Source organism: Pediculus humanus, genomic scaffold (assembly GCF_000006295.1).
Source record: "Pediculus humanus corporis 1103172107360 genomic scaffold, whole genome shotgun sequence".
NCBI lineage: Eukaryota > Metazoa > Arthropoda > Insecta > Psocodea > Pediculidae > Pediculus > Pediculus humanus.
In genome coordinates, this window is record NW_002986991.1 from 108,136 (window position 1) to 127,766 (window position 19,631).

The 19,631-nt window shown below is 32.0% G+C and overlaps 4 protein-coding genes across 4 annotated transcripts in view; 3 read left to right on the forward strand and 1 right to left on the reverse strand.

Annotated features, from left to right (window-relative positions):
- Nucleotides 1-68, forward strand: part of Phum_PHUM000550 (uncharacterized protein) — a gene marked incomplete at both ends in the record, with an annotated part of 689 nt that extends 621 nt beyond the window's left edge. The window contains one exon of the mRNA XM_002422516.1: nt 29-68. Coding sequence (XP_002422561.1) covers nt 29-68 — 40 coding nt within the window. The remainder of the gene's footprint in view (nt 1-28) is intronic.
- A 134-nt stretch (nt 69-202) lies between these two features.
- On the forward strand, nt 203-4,335 carry Phum_PHUM000560 (Armadillo segment polarity protein, putative; the record flags this gene model as incomplete). The annotated part of the gene is made up of 11 exons (XM_002422517.1): nt 203-287; nt 337-528; nt 627-964; nt 1,291-1,445; nt 1,553-1,854; nt 1,941-2,224; nt 2,300-2,626; nt 2,701-3,022; nt 3,101-3,252; nt 3,802-3,898; nt 4,145-4,335. 11 exons carry the CDS (start codon nt 203-205, stop codon nt 4,333-4,335), a joined length of 2,445 nt encoding a protein of 814 aa, XP_002422562.1.
- An 841-nt stretch (nt 4,336-5,176) lies between these two features.
- On the forward strand, nt 5,177-6,836 carry Phum_PHUM000570 (ankyrin repeat and mynd domain-containing protein, putative; the record flags this gene model as incomplete). The annotated part of the gene is made up of 6 exons (XM_002422518.1): nt 5,177-5,353; nt 5,448-5,613; nt 5,705-5,844; nt 6,081-6,118; nt 6,240-6,457; nt 6,580-6,836. 6 exons carry the CDS (start codon nt 5,177-5,179, stop codon nt 6,834-6,836), a joined length of 996 nt encoding a protein of 331 aa, XP_002422563.1.
- Nucleotides 6,837-7,493: 657 nt separating this feature from the next.
- Nucleotides 7,494-11,477, reverse strand: Phum_PHUM000580 (Armadillo segment polarity protein, putative; the record flags this gene model as incomplete). The annotated part of the gene is made up of 10 exons (XM_002422519.1): nt 7,494-7,684; nt 7,931-8,027; nt 8,577-8,728; nt 8,807-9,128; nt 9,203-9,529; nt 9,605-9,888; nt 9,975-10,276; nt 10,383-10,537; nt 10,864-11,201; nt 11,300-11,477. 10 exons carry the CDS (start codon nt 11,475-11,477, stop codon nt 7,494-7,496), a joined length of 2,346 nt encoding a protein of 781 aa, XP_002422564.1.
- Nucleotides 11,478-19,631: the final 8,154 nt, after the last annotated feature.

Genomic DNA, 19,631 nt, shown 5'->3' on the forward strand with positions numbered 1-19,631 from the left:
AATTTTAAAAAAGATAATGGATAAGAAGTATTCTTAAATCTGAATCGATAAATAGGATAAAAAGATAGTTAGTATTGAATACTCTTAAGTTCCAGAACCTTATTCCCAAGAGAATAAAGGTAAACCAAACAAAATAGCAAGTAGAAAAAAAGAGAAGAAAATTATTGTTAGGACAAATGATTGATTTGCAATCACATTAGAAATGCATAATTCCAAGAAGGAAGTAGTGACTCATATGTTATCTTGGGTATTTTTTTTTAAAGTGGAATCGAAAAGAGAGAAAGAGAGTAAGAGAGAAAAGAAAAGGGTAACGACGAAAATGTTTTTTTTTTGCAGTGTCTCACGGGTCTATGAAGGACCAGACCCTGATGTGGCAGCAAAATTCATACATGGGAGACTCCGGAATAAATTCAGGAGTGACCACGCAAGCTCCTTCGCTGACCGGAAAAGAAGAAGAAATGGAGGAGCAATTGATGTTTGATTTGGATCAAGAGTTCACTCAGGGATTCACTCAGGAACAAGTGGACGGTAATAATTTACGATCGGAGAGGGGAGTGGAGAAGAAAAAATAAAAATTAAATTTTCACACGTTGTTTTTTTTTTTTTTTTGGGTTGCGGTCGAGCAGAAATGAACCAACAATTGAGCCAAACGAGATCGCAAAGAGTGAGAGCAGCCATGTTTCCGGAAACCCTGGAAGAAGGAATCGAAATTCCTTCGACGCAATTCGATCCGGGTCAACCGACAGCGGTCCAAAGATTGGCAGAACCGAGTCAAATGTTAAAACACGCCGTTGTGAATTTGATAAATTATCAAGACGACGCGGATCTCGCGACGAGAGCCATACCGGAATTGATAAAATTGCTAAACGATGAAGATCAAGTGGTGGTTTCCCAGGCCGCCATGATGGTGCACCAGTTGTCTAAAAAAGAAGCGTCTCGTCACGCAATAATGAACAGTCACCAGGTGAGTTCGAAATATTTGTTTCATTGTTGATTCGACGCGAACGAAACGAAAAAAAAAAAATTCGGTTTCCGGTCAGAAAACAAAAGGTCACACGACAAATAATTTTATTTGGTTTTTAAATTTTTTTTTATCTGCTTGCAACGGACAAACAAATGAATTTGATGCCGTTAACAGCAAGTAAGTATATATACAATAGTTGAAAAAAAAAAAAAAGGGTTTTACTGTACTGGGATTTTAGTCTACAATTTAGATTGTAGCGAAGAGGTATTGGAAATAAATTAAATACGAATCGATTTTAAAGAGATGATTTTTTTTTTCACGCGTAGATGGTGGCAGCCTTGGTTCACGCCATATCCAGCAGCAACGATTTAGAAACTACGAAGGGAGCTGTAGGAACGCTTCACAACCTTTCCCACCACAGGCAAGGGTTGCTTGCAATTTTCAAAAGCGGAGGAATCACGGCTCTCGTAAAACTGTTGAGGTAAAAAAAAAGTTCGAGAAAGGCGGAAAAGAATGATAAAAAAAAGAGAACAAGAGTTTGTGCACGAGGAGGCGAGAAATTAAACAAGTGGGATGAAATTTTTTCAGTTCTCCGGTAGAATCCGTGTTGTTTTATGCCATCACGACGTTGCACAATCTTTTGCTACATCAAGAGGGTTCGAAAATGGCCGTCAGATTGGCAGGCGGTCTGCAAAAAATGGTGGCTCTCCTTCAAAGAAACAACGTGAAATTTTTAGCCATCGTTACGGATTGTCTTCAAATTCTCGCGTACGGCAATCAAGAATCGAAATTGATAATCCTGGCATCTCAAGGACCCATCGAATTAGTTCGCATCATGCGATCTTACGACTACGAAAAATTACTGTGGACGACTTCGAGAGTTTTAAAAGGTTCGATTGACCGACGGGAATCACAAAAATTCTATAAATGAACGAGTCGACAACGAATCGAAATTAATTTTTTTTTTTTTTTTCAGCACTTTCTGTGTGCGTGAGCAATAAGCCGGCGATAGTCGAGGCCGGAGGCATGCAAGCACTGGCCATGCATTTGGGACATCAAAGTCAGAGACTCGTTCAAAATTGTCTTTGGACGCTGAGAAATTTATCGGATGCGGGTACGAAAGTTGACGGACTCGAAGCATTGCTTCAGAGTTTGGTTCAGTTGTTAGCGTCGACGGACGTGAACGTGGTGACGTGCGCAGCCGGAGTGTTAAGTAATTTGACGTGCAACAATCAACGCAACAAAGTGACCGTGTGTCAGGTAAATAATATAACCATTAAAGAGTATTCACTATTTTCAAAAATAAATACATACCTATTTTTTGTTTTTCTTTAGGTGAACGGAGTAGACGCTTTGGTGAGAACCATCGTGAACGCAGGAGACAGGGAAGAGATCACGGAACCAGCCGTGTGCGCTCTGAGACACTTGACTTCGAGACACGTCGAAGCGGAAAGAGCTCAAAACGCAGTTCGTCACAATTACGGTATTCAAGTGATAGTAAAACTTCTTCATCCTCCGAGCAGGTGGCCACTGGTGAAAGCGGTCATAGGATTGATCCGCAACCTGGCACTATGCCCGGCGAACCACGCTCCGTTGAGAGAACACGGAGCAATACATCATTTAGTCAGACTTTTGATGAGAGCATTCCAGGATACGCAAAGAGTGAGTAAAAGAAGTCGGAAAAAAGAACTAGCATCGATGTTTTTTTCTTATGCGCAAATTGTATTTGCTTTCAGCAAAGATCGTCGGTTGCGAGCAGCGGGAGTCAGCAACCGGGAGCATACGCGGACGGGGTCAGAATGGAAGAAATCGTCGAGGGAACGGTCGGAGCTCTTCACATTCTAGCTCGGGAGTCTCACAATCGCGCCATCATACGCGGTCAACTCGTGATTCCGATATTCGTTCAACTTTTGTTCAACGAAATCGAAAACATTCAAAGAGTGGCCGCCGGGGTTCTTTGCGAATTGGCTTCGGATAAGGAAGGAGCAGAAATGATAGAGCAAGAAGGAGCCACGGCTCCGTTGACAGAACTTCTTCATTCCAGAAACGAAGGAGTCGGTGAGTGGCGGAAAACGATGATCTTTTCAATATAATAAAACGTATTATGAAATAACGTATTTTTATTTCGTATTTCAGCGACGTACGCGGCAGCCGTTTTGTTCAGAATGTCTGAAGACAAACCCACCGATTACAAGAAACGACTTTCTTTAGAACTCACGAATTCGCTTTTCCGCGAAGATCAAAACATGTGGAACGGAGGCGACATAGGAATGGCTCCCGATATTCAGGTAATAGAACCGACGGCAATGAATCGCGACCGTTAAACTCAAATCAGGGTTACACGTACACACAGACACATGCAATACCACGAAATATCGACGATAATAATAATAATAATACCGTAGAATGCATTTAATTAGTTTGTTTTTTTTTTTCTTTCGTACCGCAAAATTATTAATTTTTTTTTATTGCAAATGGTTGACACGCGAAATAATTGCAATTCTTTCACCTCCCTTTGTTATTAAACGTAAAATAAAACGTTCTTGCCAGTGCACATTTTATCGTTCATTATTATATGCATTTTATGTGATATAGCAAATTAGCAAAAAGCAAATTTAAAATTTTTTATTTGATGACGTCACCCAGTGCATTGATCCATTGTAGAAAATTTATAGTTTTTTTTTTTTTTTTTGCAAGAGCGAGAGAATTTTTTAGTTTAGTGCATATTTTTTTTATTTTATTATTTAGATTATCATTTATTTTTTTTGTTATTATTTTGTTTTATTTTGTTTTTTACTATAAAATATTATTTTGATCGTCGTAATGCGACGTTACAGGACATGTTAGGGTCGGATCAAGGATATGACGGTATGTATGGCCAAAGTCCCCCATCCGTTCACAGCAGTCACGGAGGAAGACAGTACGGAAATCAGGGTGAGTAGTACCTTTACTTATAATTTTCCCTCCTCCTTTGGTAATTTTGGTAATTGCATATGCGCATGCTCATAGTCGGAGAATGTCTATCTATCAATCATTTCCTCATTGCTTAGCTTTATTTTTTTTATTTTTCAACACGTTGCGCACACGTGGTCGCCGTTTTATTTTTTTTTTTTTGACTCGTCCAATATCGAACGCCTTAATATGATATAATATCGAATCGCGTTTAAATCGATTTTCCAGGCTATGACACGCTACCAATAGATTCAATGCAAGGATTAGAAATCGATAGTCACGGTCCCGGATCGAACTATGGTCCCCTCGGGGACGTCGGAGGAGATTCGACCGCGTTGGATTTCGATCATTTGGACGATTTGCCTCAACCCCCCCAAGACAACCATCAATTGGCCGCGTGGTACGACACAGACCTTTAGAAATTCTATAGTTATATGATCTCTCGCATAGGTTTTGTATCGATTCGAGTGATGATAATTTTTTTTTGTATTCGTGACAAAAGACCAGGGATTTCGATTCCCACGGGGTATGATGATTTTTGTTTTATTTTTCTTTGAATTTTTCCGCGTCGAAAAATTCAAACGAGGTGCAAAAATTTACTGGAAAAATGTCGTGCCCTGTATGGAAACGACACGGTCTCACACCCACACAAACACTTTGAAAAAACAATTTTTTAAATTAATAATATTTTATGTATTCGTGCTTTAGTTTTTTTTTTTTTTTTTTAAATTTTATTTATTTTTTCATTATAATAGACATAGTTTTTTTATTATATGGTACTTTATGCTATATTTTTTTAAATTTTATTTCCTACATTTTTCCTGGTTTACATAATATTATATCGAATTCAAATTTTTTTTTTTTTCGTAAATTTTTACAAATATTTACTTAAGTACATTTTACTGAAATAAAATGTGAATAATTTCAAACTTACTTTTTTTTGTTTGAATATCATTTACGGTTTTAGTCATTTTCTAATCGATTGATTTATTAAATTATTTTTTGGCGTGTGATACTACATTTAAGTAATAATAATGCATTAAATATGAATTTTTGATGATTCATCGTAAATTGTCATAATAATAATAGCCATTATTAATTTTTTCCTCATTTTCTTTTAAAATAAATTACATCGAGTTTTTTTAGAAATATTATTCATATAAAAAAAATTTTAAATTTCCTGTTTACTTTTTTGTAATTGGCACTACTGCATAATTTTAAAAACAAACTGTGTTGATACGCAAAGTATTTATAATAATTATGGATGTACAAAAGGATGTAATTGATAAAATATTAAAAAATGATTTAAATTCTGTTAAAAATCTTTTATCGAGTCACAATATAAAACCGGATACATACGATGAACATGGTATGACTCTTTTACAACATGCCGCCTATAAAGGAAGCAAAGAAATGGTACAATTTTTATTAGATCAGGTAATTGATTTGTATTAAATGTAAACTTTGTATGACAGTAGTTTCCTTTTTTTTAAGAGTTAATTAAATGAAATTTTTTTTTTTTTCTTTAAAGGGTGCTGATGTAAATTCCACTAAGCATGATTACAGCTACACAACCCTTCATTTTGCTGCTTTATCAGGAAGTACAGAAGTTTGTCAATTACTTTTAGAGCATGGTGCTAAAACTCATGCGACTAATTCAGTCGGAAGAACTCCCTCTCAAATGGCAGCTTTTGTCGGTTTGTCCACTTTATTCCTATTTTCGATTCATGATTTATAATATTCATTTATTATTTTAGAAATAATCCTCTTTTTTATTATTTCCTGTAGGAAATCATGCTTGTGTTACCATAATTAATAATTTTGTACCCAAGTCTGATATTGATTATTATACTGTACCATCAGGTTTTGAAGTCGAACCAAAATTACCAGCTTTGGCTTCTGGACCTTTACATAAATTTGTCATGGAGGTGCAAAAATATATTAATTTTTTATTTAAATGCAAAAACACTTTGAATTTTTCAAAACAAATTAATATTTTTTATTTTTTTTTTAGGTAAATCTTAACCCTGTTAAAATAATTATTAATTTTATTAAATCGCCATTATTGATTGAAAATGCTGAAAAAGTCAAAAATGTTTTAGAATTAATGAGTGAAAAAGAAATGAAAAAAGGTTTAGAAACAAATGAAATTATGTCATTTAAGTTTTTTTACCTAAGTAAAATTATTGAAAAAATAATCAAGTAAATTCCTTTTTTTTAATTTTATGTGTAATAATAAAAGACGCTAACTTTATATAATTAATTTTAAACATTATGATAAATTTAGGTTAGAAAAAGAAATAGTAAATAATCCTAAATATAGTTCAAAAAAATATGTTGGAGCTGCTGAATTATTGATAAAAAAAATTTTGCAATCAACAAATGGAGCTTATCTGGAACAATTTTTAAAAGAAATTGTCGCTTCTTTTCATAATAGAGAGTGTACAACTTACAGACAAATGGTTCGTGGTTTAAATTCCAAAGATAATTCCGGTTATGGAGCTCTTACAGTTATTACTTCAGTAATTAATGGTCAGAGAGGTAGTTGCACATTCACATTGCAATATTATGAATTCTAAATTTGATAAAATTAAAGAATAGATTTTTAAATTATATCTTGGAACATTACAAATTTTATTTTAACGAATATATTGTTTTTTTAGGATTTATCGACTCTGATGTTGACTCGTGTGCAACCTGTGGAGAAGAAAAAAGAAGTAAAAAATGTTCCAGGTGTAAATCAGTACAATATTGCGATAAAGATTGTCAAAAGTATCATTGGTTTGTACATAAAAAGGTTTGTGGAAATCCATCGACTGGAGAAAATAAGGTAAAAACAAATGAAAATTCTAAACAAAGTGCTATTCAAGAAGCAACAGCAGCATTAGCATCTGAAATTAATAATTTAAAAGCATCGTAGTAATAAGTTGTGTACAAATTAAGGGATTCCTAGCTTCAGTAAATGTATAATTATTAGCTCGTGAATATAAATTGTCATTTTTTTCATTTTAGACCATAATTACTATCAAAAAAAATTTTTCTTTCCTAATTCATTTATTTTAAAAATGTATTGCTTTTTGGCAAATTTCGAAAACTTATTAAACGAAAAAAATTATTATTTAATAAAAAAACATTTATTTATTTATTATTTAAACACTAATTGAATAAATTAATTATATAAAAATCCTGTTTAATCGTATGTAAAATTTTGTAAAAATTCATTTAAATAAAAAAACTATGTCTATTATAATGAAAAAATAAATAAAATTTAAAAAAAAAAAAAAAAAAAAACTAAAGCACGAATACATAAAATATTATTAATTTAAAAAATTGTTTTTTCAAAGTGTTTGTGTGGGTGTGAGACCGTGTCGTTTCCATACAGGGCACGACATTTTTCCAGTAAATTTTTGCACCTCGTTTGAATTTTTCGACGCGGAAAAATTCAAAGAAAAATAAAACAAAAATCATCATACCCCGTGGGAATCGAAATCCCTGGTCTTTTGTCACGAAGACAAAAAAATTATATTAACACGAATCGATAAAAACCTATGCGAGAGATCCTATAAAACTAGAATTTCTAAAGGTCTGTGTCGTACCACGCGGCCAATTGATGGTTGTCTTGGGGGGGTTGAGGCAAATCGTCCAAATGATCGAAATCCAACGCGGTCGAATCTCCTCCGACGTCCCCGAGGGGACCATAGTTCGATCCGGGACCGTGACTATCGATTTCTAATCCTTGCATTGAATCTATTGGTAGCGTGTCATAGCCTGGAAAATCGATTTAAACGCGATTCGATATTATATCATATTAAGGCGTTCGATATTGGACGAGTCAAAAAAAAAAAAATAAAACGGCGACCACGTGTGCGCAACGTGTTGAAAAATAAAAAAAATAAAGCTAAGCAATGAGGAAATGATTGATAGATAGACATTCTCCGACTATGAGCATGCGCATATGCAATTACCAAAATTACCAAAGGAGGAGGGAAAATTATAAGTAAAGGTACTACTCACCCTGATTTCCGTACTGTCTTCCTCCGTGACTGCTGTGAACGGATGGGGGACTTTGGCCATACATACCGTCATATCCTTGATCCGACCCTAACATGTCCTGTAACGTCGCATTACGACGATCAAAATAATATTTTATAGTAAAAAACAAAATAAAACAAAATAATAACAAAAAAAATAAATGATAATCTAAATAATAAAATAAAAAAAATATGCACTAAACTAAAAAATTCTCTCGCTCTTGCAAAAAAAAAAAAAAAAACTATAAATTTTCTACAATGGATCAATGCACTGGGTGACGTCATCAAATAAAAAATTTTAAATTTGCTTTTTGCTAATTTGCTATATCACATAAAATGCATATAATAATGAACGATAAAATGTGCACTGGCAAGAACGTTTTATTTTACGTTTAATAACAAAGGGAGGTGAAAGAATTGCAATTATTTCGCGTGTCAACCATTTGCAATAAAAAAAAATTAATAATTTTGCGGTACGAAAGAAAAAAAAAAACAAACTAATTAAATGCATTCTACGGTATTATTATTATTATTATCGTCGATATTTCGTGGTATTGCATGTGTCTGTGTGTACGTGTAACCCTGATTTGAGTTTAACGGTCGCGATTCATTGCCGTCGGTTCTATTACCTGAATATCGGGAGCCATTCCTATGTCGCCTCCGTTCCACATGTTTTGATCTTCGCGGAAAAGCGAATTCGTGAGTTCTAAAGAAAGTCGTTTCTTGTAATCGGTGGGTTTGTCTTCAGACATTCTGAACAAAACGGCTGCCGCGTACGTCGCTGAAATACGAAATAAAAATACGTTATTTCATAATACGTTTTATTATATTGAAAAGATCATCGTTTTCCGCCACTCACCGACTCCTTCGTTTCTGGAATGAAGAAGTTCTGTCAACGGAGCCGTGGCTCCTTCTTGCTCTATCATTTCTGCTCCTTCCTTATCCGAAGCCAATTCGCAAAGAACCCCGGCGGCCACTCTTTGAATGTTTTCGATTTCGTTGAACAAAAGTTGAACGAATATCGGAATCACGAGTTGACCGCGTATGATGGCGCGATTGTGAGACTCCCGAGCTAGAATGTGAAGAGCTCCGACCGTTCCCTCGACGATTTCTTCCATTCTGACCCCGTCCGCGTATGCTCCCGGTTGCTGACTCCCGCTGCTCGCAACCGACGATCTTTGCTGAAAGCAAATACAATTTGCGCATAAGAAAAAAACATCGATGCTAGTTCTTTTTTCCGACTTCTTTTACTCACTCTTTGCGTATCCTGGAATGCTCTCATCAAAAGTCTGACTAAATGATGTATTGCTCCGTGTTCTCTCAACGGAGCGTGGTTCGCCGGGCATAGTGCCAGGTTGCGGATCAATCCTATGACCGCTTTCACCAGTGGCCACCTGCTCGGAGGATGAAGAAGTTTTACTATCACTTGAATACCGTAATTGTGACGAACTGCGTTTTGAGCTCTTTCCGCTTCGACGTGTCTCGAAGTCAAGTGTCTCAGAGCGCACACGGCTGGTTCCGTGATCTCTTCCCTGTCTCCTGCGTTCACGATGGTTCTCACCAAAGCGTCTACTCCGTTCACCTAAAGAAAAACAAAAAATAGGTATGTATTTATTTTTGAAAATAGTGAATACTCTTTAATGGTTATATTATTTACCTGACACACGGTCACTTTGTTGCGTTGATTGTTGCACGTCAAATTACTTAACACTCCGGCTGCGCACGTCACCACGTTCACGTCCGTCGACGCTAACAACTGAACCAAACTCTGAAGCAATGCTTCGAGTCCGTCAACTTTCGTACCCGCATCCGATAAATTTCTCAGCGTCCAAAGACAATTTTGAACGAGTCTCTGACTTTGATGTCCCAAATGCATGGCCAGTGCTTGCATGCCTCCGGCCTCGACTATCGCCGGCTTATTGCTCACGCACACAGAAAGTGCTGAAAAAAAAAAAAAAAATTAATTTCGATTCGTTGTCGACTCGTTCATTTATAGAATTTTTGTGATTCCCGTCGGTCAATCGAACCTTTTAAAACTCTCGAAGTCGTCCACAGTAATTTTTCGTAGTCGTAAGATCGCATGATGCGAACTAATTCGATGGGTCCTTGAGATGCCAGGATTATCAATTTCGATTCTTGATTGCCGTACGCGAGAATTTGAAGACAATCCGTAACGATGGCTAAAAATTTCACGTTGTTTCTTTGAAGGAGAGCCACCATTTTTTGCAGACCGCCTGCCAATCTGACGGCCATTTTCGAACCCTCTTGATGTAGCAAAAGATTGTGCAACGTCGTGATGGCATAAAACAACACGGATTCTACCGGAGAACTGAAAAAATTTCATCCCACTTGTTTAATTTCTCGCCTCCTCGTGCACAAACTCTTGTTCTCTTTTTTTTATCATTCTTTTCCGCCTTTCTCGAACTTTTTTTTACCTCAACAGTTTTACGAGAGCCGTGATTCCTCCGCTTTTGAAAATTGCAAGCAACCCTTGCCTGTGGTGGGAAAGGTTGTGAAGCGTTCCTACAGCTCCCTTCGTAGTTTCTAAATCGTTGCTGCTGGATATGGCGTGAACCAAGGCTGCCACCATCTACGCGTGAAAAAAAAAATCATCTCTTTAAAATCGATTCGTATTTAATTTATTTCCAATACCTCTTCGCTACAATCTAAATTGTAGACTAAAATCCCAGTACAGTAAAACCCTTTTTTTTTTTTTTCAACTATTGTATATATACTTACTTGCTGTTAACGGCATCAAATTCATTTGTTTGTCCGTTGCAAGCAGATAAAAAAAAATTTAAAAACCAAATAAAATTATTTGTCGTGTGACCTTTTGTTTTCTGACCGGAAACCGAATTTTTTTTTTTTCGTTTCGTTCGCGTCGAATCAACAATGAAACAAATATTTCGAACTCACCTGGTGACTGTTCATTATTGCGTGACGAGACGCTTCTTTTTTAGACAACTGGTGCACCATCATGGCGGCCTGGGAAACCACCACTTGATCTTCATCGTTTAGCAATTTTATCAATTCCGGTATGGCTCTCGTCGCGAGATCCGCGTCGTCTTGATAATTTATCAAATTCACAACGGCGTGTTTTAACATTTGACTCGGTTCTGCCAATCTTTGGACCGCTGTCGGTTGACCCGGATCGAATTGCGTCGAAGGAATTTCGATTCCTTCTTCCAGGGTTTCCGGAAACATGGCTGCTCTCACTCTTTGCGATCTCGTTTGGCTCAATTGTTGGTTCATTTCTGCTCGACCGCAACCCAAAAAAAAAAAAAAAACAACGTGTGAAAATTTAATTTTTATTTTTTCTTCTCCACTCCCCTCTCCGATCGTAAATTATTACCGTCCACTTGTTCCTGAGTGAATCCCTGAGTGAACTCTTGATCCAAATCAAACATCAATTGCTCCTCCATTTCTTCTTCTTTTCCGGTCAGCGAAGGAGCTTGCGTGGTCACTCCTGAATTTATTCCGGAGTCTCCCATGTATGAATTTTGCTGCCACATCAGGGTCTGGTCCTTCATAGACCCGTGAGACACTGCAAAAAAAAAACATTTTCGTCGTTACCCTTTTCTTTTCTCTCTTACTCTCTTTCTCTCTTTTCGATTCCACTTTAAAAAAAAATACCCAAGATAACATATGAGTCACTACTTCCTTCTTGGAATTATGCATTTCTAATGTGATTGCAAATCAATCATTTGTCCTAACAATAATTTTCTTCTCTTTTTTTCTACTTGCTATTTTGTTTGGTTTACCTTTATTCTCTTGGGAATAAGGTTCTGGAACTTAAGAGTATTCAATACTAACTATCTTTTTATCCTATTTATCGATTCAGATTTAAGAATACTTCTTATCCATTATCTTTTTTAAAATTTGAAATCAACTCTATTTCTAACCTCTTTTTGTAACTACTCACTTGTTTTCGGGTCTTGTGCCACTCCGTAATTCATCCTTGTTTATTTTCTACTGCTCGTATATACATATGTATATTGATCTGAAACAATTAAATGCATTGCCATTAATTAATACCAATAATGAGTTTCCTCATTTCCTCAAATTGCATATTGACACTAGTTTCTCATTACCACACCCCATTTAGTGTTTAAAATTTTAAAAAAAAACAACCAAGTACCTCTCAATTCACTATTTACTTCAGATATCACCAATTATTTTTTTTTTAATGTATTATATCTACTGATATACTTTCATCTTATTGATTTTCACTTAAATGACATAATTTTTTCTATTGTACATAAGATTTTTTTATCTGAAAGTATAATTGCATTTTAATGTCTAATAACTTTAATAATAATTTTTTTCCGTAAAAGGAAACTTATTTGAATCTTCGTTTATAATTTTTTTATTGAAATATAAAATTAAAATTTTGATGCATCTTATACATTTTGTTGATTTTTGGGCTTGAGCATAAACTTCAAATTACTTATTTGTTAAATTTTGTTGTTTTAAACTTTTTTATTATTTTAAATAAATACCTGATTATTTGATCATATTTTCCGTTGACTTCAGTTTAACTAATTAAAACTTTTATACCAAAATTAATGTACATTTCTTTTATAAAATTCTTACTTATTTTCTAATCGTATGTTTTATACCTTGATAAATTAGTAATCGACTGTAAAAATTTCTGAAAGCGCTTAAGTTTTTTAGATATTTCTGAACGTTTTTTCGGGGCCCATTTAGACATGCGCAGTTTCTTGCACCAACAAGATGGCAGACGCAAATAAGTAAAAAACTAGTGTTGGATATTTATAAATCAATATTCGAGGATTGTTCGTTCGTGCTAAGCGGAGCTATAAATTGTCTATAGAGTTCGTAAAGCCACAATGAATTTTTCGAATTTTGAGAGATTGTTTTTAATATCAATAAAATCAAGAACGTAACGACTTTTTTTTTTTTTTTTTTTTTTTTTTATTAAATTACATTTTATAAATTTGTTGTTGAGAAATGATTTTAGAGAATCTTAATTTAGTTTGGAATGTGATTGAGTGTTAATAAATATGAGCTTTACATTGCGGTAATGCATGATTTTTACTTTGTTTTTTTAATAGTGAATTAAATTATTAATTATCATTGGGCTATGAACGGCATGCCTGGAACAGGTAGCCGAACGAGCAATGATCCAGATTATAAATCATCGCGTGAGAGTGGAGAGGATAGCGAGGATGAATGTGAAATTCTGGAAGAAAGCCCTTGTGGAAGATGGCTCAAACGTCGCGAAGAAGTAAGTCTTTATAATTTTTATGTTATATTTTTATTCAATCGTTTATTTATATATTTTACATCTCTTTGACATCTCCATTATTCGTATCGTAGAACAACAGAATTACAATATAAAAAAAAAAAATCGCAAACGAAATGAATTCAGTATAACATAATGACTAAGGAATCAAATAGCAATTTTTGCATAATTATTGTACTTGTTCAAACCTGTCACAATTTGTTTGTACACTTATTTTAAATTAAACGATCGGTACATATATTTTTTTAACGCCCAAACATATAGACATAAAAGTTTTTTACATAATCTATTAGTATTTTTAATACATAGAAACAAGGGAAAACAAATTAACGTTGGTTGGTGTTAATGATATTATAAAAATTTCGTTTCACGTTTTACACTTGAATTAATTTATAATCAAAACACAAAAATTCATTGATTGGATACCCAAAAAAAAAAACAAAAACGAAAATTTTAATTCATTAACTTTTTTGTTTTTGTTTTCGATAAACGTAAATTCAAAATCAAATCTATGTGACAACACAATAATTAATAGGTACGAGTAATAAATAATCACGGTATGATTTCGTAGGTACTTGTTTCTTCTAATCTCCCTTTGAAATAATAATAATAATAATAATAAAAACAGAAAGAAAGATTTTAACGAAAGACAATTTTTTTTTTTTTTTCAAAGATAAATGTCGTATACTTTGCGTTGATATAAATAATCATTTTTTTTTTTTTTAAATTGAAATTAATCAGATAATAATAATAATAATGTTAAATAATAATAATAATAATAATAATAATAATAATAATAATAATAATAATAATAATAATAAATCATTCATTACAAAAACATGAGCGTTTGGCGCCAGATAAGCTTTTTTTCGTCTGGAAAACTCAGACGAGAATGTTTTTTCTTTTTTCTTTTATATTATGCATAAATGTATATATATAAACACGCACATGCACACACACACGCACACACACACAATGTGTTTTGTGTGTAAAAAAGGGTTATAACAAATTCTCCATGCAAAAAAAAAAAAAAAAAAAAAAAATTATAATTATTTAAATGTGAAATGTTTCGATTGCATGAGAATAAGTAAATAAATGATTGATGGTTACTTGTAATTTTTTTTTTAAATGAATTTTTACGGTGAAAATATAAATTGTATAAAAGAAAAAAACAGTTGACTAGGTCGTGGTTAATAAAAATTTTCATTAATAATAATAATAATAATAATAATAATAATAATAATAATAATAATAATAATAAATAATCGCAGGTAAAATTTGAAATTTGATGGCGTTTTGATTTCATAATTTTTTTGTTTTTTTTTTTTTTTGTTTTTGTAAATGAAAATCAAAGATGATAATTATTTATCAAATCCTCGGACAACATTAATAAAAGTAATTGTTTAGTTATTTTGAATAATAATAATAATAATAATAATAATAAACAATATCAAATCGTACGTATGAAAAAAAAAAAAAAAGTAGATAATTCGTTCGTTAACTTGTCAATTCAAACTGATTATGACGCCATGTTACATTTAAAATTTTCTGACACTACGTGACTGGAACCACGATTATCAAGTCGAAATTTCTATATCGGAAGAAGAAGAAGAAAAAAAGAAGTTGTAATAATAATAATAATAATAATAATAATAATAATACTTTATTTTTAAGGGGGGGAAAAAAAACTGGAACCTTTTTTTTACGTGTGTTTGCGCGCGAGCTCGTGTTTGTTTTTTTTCTCCCTTCTGGTTCCTCGTTTACAATTGCCATTGAACAGTTGCACTCACAGGTAGAGAAAAGTTTTTTCTTTCTAGAAAATTTTTTTTTTGTTGTCGTTATTTTTTTCGGAGACATTTAAATTTTTTAAAATATGCAATTAAAACGTTTCTCCCATTTTTGTTTAAAATCGATCGAAGGGTTGTTTAAGTTTCGGCAAGAAAATATCTTGTGAAATAATGCATTCTAGTAATTTCAAAAAAAAAAAAAGTTGGAATAAATTAAAAATTTAACAAGTGTGGAATAATAATGATAATAATAATGATGATAAATAATCGTTTATTAAATAATGTTTCACGTAATTCGAAGAAAAAATAAATATAACGAGTGTTCTCCCGAAAAAATAAAAATAAAAAGGGATTTTCAAAGGGTCATCAATAATAAAAAAAAATTTATTTTGATGGATGATTATAATCATTCGGTTTGTGTTAAAATATTATTTTAAGCCGGCATTCAAAAAAAAAAAATTATATTTAAAGAGAGAGAGAGAGAGAGAGAGAGAGAGAGAGAGAGAGGTAGCACTTGAAAACTTCTTTTGACAAAACGATTTAAAGAGTACCCGGCCTAGTATGTATATGACTAAGTGTTTGTTTGGTATTTATTCGTTTGAAATAAAAAAATATTACGAAAATAAAATTTTAAAAAAATTTGATTCTTTGTAATGTTTAATAGTATATGAGTCATTCTCGTTTTTGTAAGGCTGGTTGTTTGTGTGACAAACATTCTGCCCGGTTGTCTGTCTGTCTGTCTGTCTATCTATCCATCTTTATTTAGATAGTAGTTGTTATTTAGAAGGACAAAAAAATAAAGATATAAACCTTCTGATACTGATAGAGATATGTACGTACATATACACATTTGAAAAATTATTTTTAACCAATCGAGGAAAAACATAAACATAAACACAGACAGACGGTTTAGATTCAAATTTTTTTCTTCTCTCTCTCTCTCTCTCTCTCTCGACTAATTGACTAACGAAATTTATTTATTTATTTATTTATCCAGATACATAATGAAATGAAATGAAAAAAGTGGAGAAAGAGTGTGTGAGTGTAAGGATTTTCGATAGATACGTTACGTAATTTTTTTTTTTTTATTAAAAATCTTCATGGAGGAGTGAAAGTTACATTTTATTTATTATTTTAATAATTTTAATAATTTAATGAACGATGATGATGATGATGATGATGATCATCGTGAAATCGGTCGGGGACATCCCCTTTTAAAAAGGGGGTTTGTTTTTAATTTTTTTTGTAATTTTTTGTCCATTCTAAATGGGAGAGCTTTTGGTTTAAGTATAAAAATTCGTTAATTAAAATGCGTCGAAAGTTTGTTTAAAAAATTTGATTTATGACTTTGGGTTTAATTGAAGTTTAATTAAAAGGCGCTCAAGTTTAAAAAATTTTTTTAGTGAATTTTTTTGTTTAAAACTCGATCAGTATGTTGTTATTATTATTATTATTATTATTGTTGTTGTTGTTGTTGACAAACATTTTGTTTTTTTTTCTCGCTCTCTCTCTGTTTAATTGAAATTTTTTTTGTGTGTGTGTGTGTGTTTGTTTGTTTTGTTTGTTATTATTATTATTATCGCAGAATAAACGTGAATCGGTGTAACCGATCGATTAGTCAGAAGTTTTTTTTTTAATGGTTTTTGTCGTCGTAAACGTCATTTTTTTTTTTTTTAAAAAAAAAAAGGTACCAAAAGATGATCTACTATTCTCGTGCAAGTTCATTGATGAAAGTTTTTTTAAAAAAAAAAAAAAAAAAAAAAGGCGTTTGGAGTCAATCAAATGAATTATATGTATATATATAAATTTTTTTTTTTTTTTGGGAGAAAGTTTTTAAAAAACATATAATAAATAGTCGGTTAAACTTTTTTTTTTAATTTCTACTACAAATAAATTATTTAAAAAAAAAGGGGGGGGGTTTAATTTTTAAAGTATTTTATTATAGTTGTTTATATTTGTATTGTATTTTATTAGAAGTAGTTAAAATTTCAACGGTTTAAATCGATAGATTTTTTTTTGAGGGGGGGGGAGGAGAGTCTTTAACGAAAGGTTTTTATCGATTTATAAAATACCTTAATTTTTCTAAATTTGTAAAAAATAAGAAAGAAAGAAAAAAAAAGAGAGAGATAAAAAATACGGGAAATGAGCAACTTGTGTGAATTTTCCGGATGAGAATTTTTTTTGAAAGAAAGAAAATTCACTTTAAAAAGTTTTTTTTTTTTTTTTTTTTTTTTTTTTGCTCGAATCTCTTCCGTTTTAATTTTTATTTTTCTTGTTGCAACTGGAAAAATAATAATAATAATAATAATAATAATAATAATAATACTTTTGAGGAAAATTTTAAAATAAAATTTTAAACGGATCATGATTTTTTGGTAATTTTTCAAATTGGGTGGCAAAGATGGAAAAACAAAAGGAAAAATTTTCCCTTTGGTTAAAATTCTCAGGGAAATCATTTCGGGTTCTTTTTTTTTTTTTCTTCTACTTAAAATGTTTTTTTTTGTGCGTGTGTGTGCGTGTCCGTGTTCGTGTGCATGCATATTTACGTGTAATCAGACGTGTCATTTGTATGTCCGAAATTAATGTTTTGTAAAAAAAAAAAAAAACAAACAAAAACAAACAAAAACAAAACGAGACAAACTAAGACAAACCGACTTGAATTGTTTTTACTTTATTATCAGTGTTTGTTGTTGTTGTTGTTGTGACTTCTTTTTTTTTTCTCCTTAGTCTTCTTTTTTTTGTACAATTTTTTTCCAAAACAATAATTTAATGATTAACGTTGTCGTTTAATCTTAGTCTTACCTTATTAATTTGTATTAATCGTGATTATCATCATTATTTTTTATTTTTTATTATTTTCTTACGAAGTAATCGTAAAAGTGGGGAGGGTGGGGGGGGGCGGAAATAGATCCAAAGCGTCAGAAAACTTTTTTTTTTTCTCGTTTTCTTTCTCTCATTAAATCTGCTTTTAAAAAAGGCAATCGAACAATTTTTTTTTTCTTCTGAGAATTGAAAACACTTGTTAATAAAAACGTTTTTACGGTTAATTGATTTTATATTGCTTTTTTTTTGCACATATTTGCGAATATTAATAATAATAATAATAATAATGATAGTAATGGAGGGAAAAAGTAAGGCGGCAGCAGCACTTTGCGTTAATTAAAAATTTTTTTTTTTCGTCCATTGTTTTTTTTTTTGGGGGAAATGGCGTTAAGATTATCACGCGGCGTTTTTTTTTTAATTTTTTGAACTCGAATAAAATCTCAGTCGAATCATAAACACAATGGCAGAATGTTATGAAAGAATAAACAGTTATTTATTGTTGTTAATAGAAATGGAAAAAAAAATACGAGGATGGAATTTTCTATTAAAAAAAAAAAAAAAAATTGTGGCAATTTTCGAGTCTCGCTTTTTTTTTTCCCCTCTTTTCTTCTCGTGAACGGTTTGTTGTTTTCCATTCTAACTTTCTCAAAGAATAATAATAAAAAAAAAGAAAGAAATATTCCCTCATTATTATTATTATTATTATTTTTTTTGTAGCTAAACCGCTGGCGTGAAAAAAAAAAAAGTGAAATTTTTCGTGATGCATTATTGCAGGAGTAAATGCATTTATCTGTCTTTCTCTCTCTCTCTCTCTCTCTCTCTAGCTCTCTAGCTCTCTCTTTTTTTTTTCTTGATTTCCTCCTTACTTTGATATTAAATCGAAAGGAAAAAATTGCATAAAAGCATATAAAAGAAAAAGGAGTTCAAAAAACTGTAAAGAATTTCTGTGTTGAAAGTGTAAAAAAAAAAAAAAAAAAAAAAAAAAAAAAAAAACTCCGAAGGAAAGCTAATAAGTTATTAAATGGCTAAGTAGAACATTTAATTAAAAAAAAGAAAAGAAAAGATAAATAATTTGCGTTGTGCGAAAAATTTTATGCAACGTTTTTTTTCTCTTGACGTTCTAGGATTTAGGGAAAAATTGTATATTGAAGAGAAAATCATAGCATGCATGTAGGATGTTGGAAAAAGGAAATTTTCTTATTACTTATAAACAAAAAAAATTTGTTTAAAGAAGTATCGAAATTAGTCGAATTCTTTAAATTTTTATTAAATTAGCCAGCCCCGTCGATATTTAAGAATATTATCGTTGTTATTATTATTATTATTGTTATTGTTATTATTATTGTTATTTTTTTTTTCTGTTTCTTTTATTAATCGTTATCAAAAAGCAAACACACACGAGTAATTATTTTCTTTGAAAATGTTGAAAGTCAAGAAGAAGTTGACACTTACATACAGAGTCCAGCCTTGTTGGTTTTATGTGTCATGCATGGAATCTACCACCGTCACCCCCGCCACCACCACCCACGATTATTGACTTTGTTTGTTGCTCACAAAAAAAAAAAAATCAAAACTTTATTTGAATTAGTGTAAATGAATTTTATTAATTATTCGAATCTCATGGAGGTTTTTACCGGGTCGAACCCGATGTATGTATATGCATACCAATTGCAAGCATGTGGACAAAGGAAAGTTTAAATTTTGTTATCATCATCGTGTTGTTGACTTAACGTGGAAGTTTGCAATGGAATGAATTTGTCGCGGTATGTTTACATTTAATGCAAAAAAAAAAAAATAAATAAATAAAT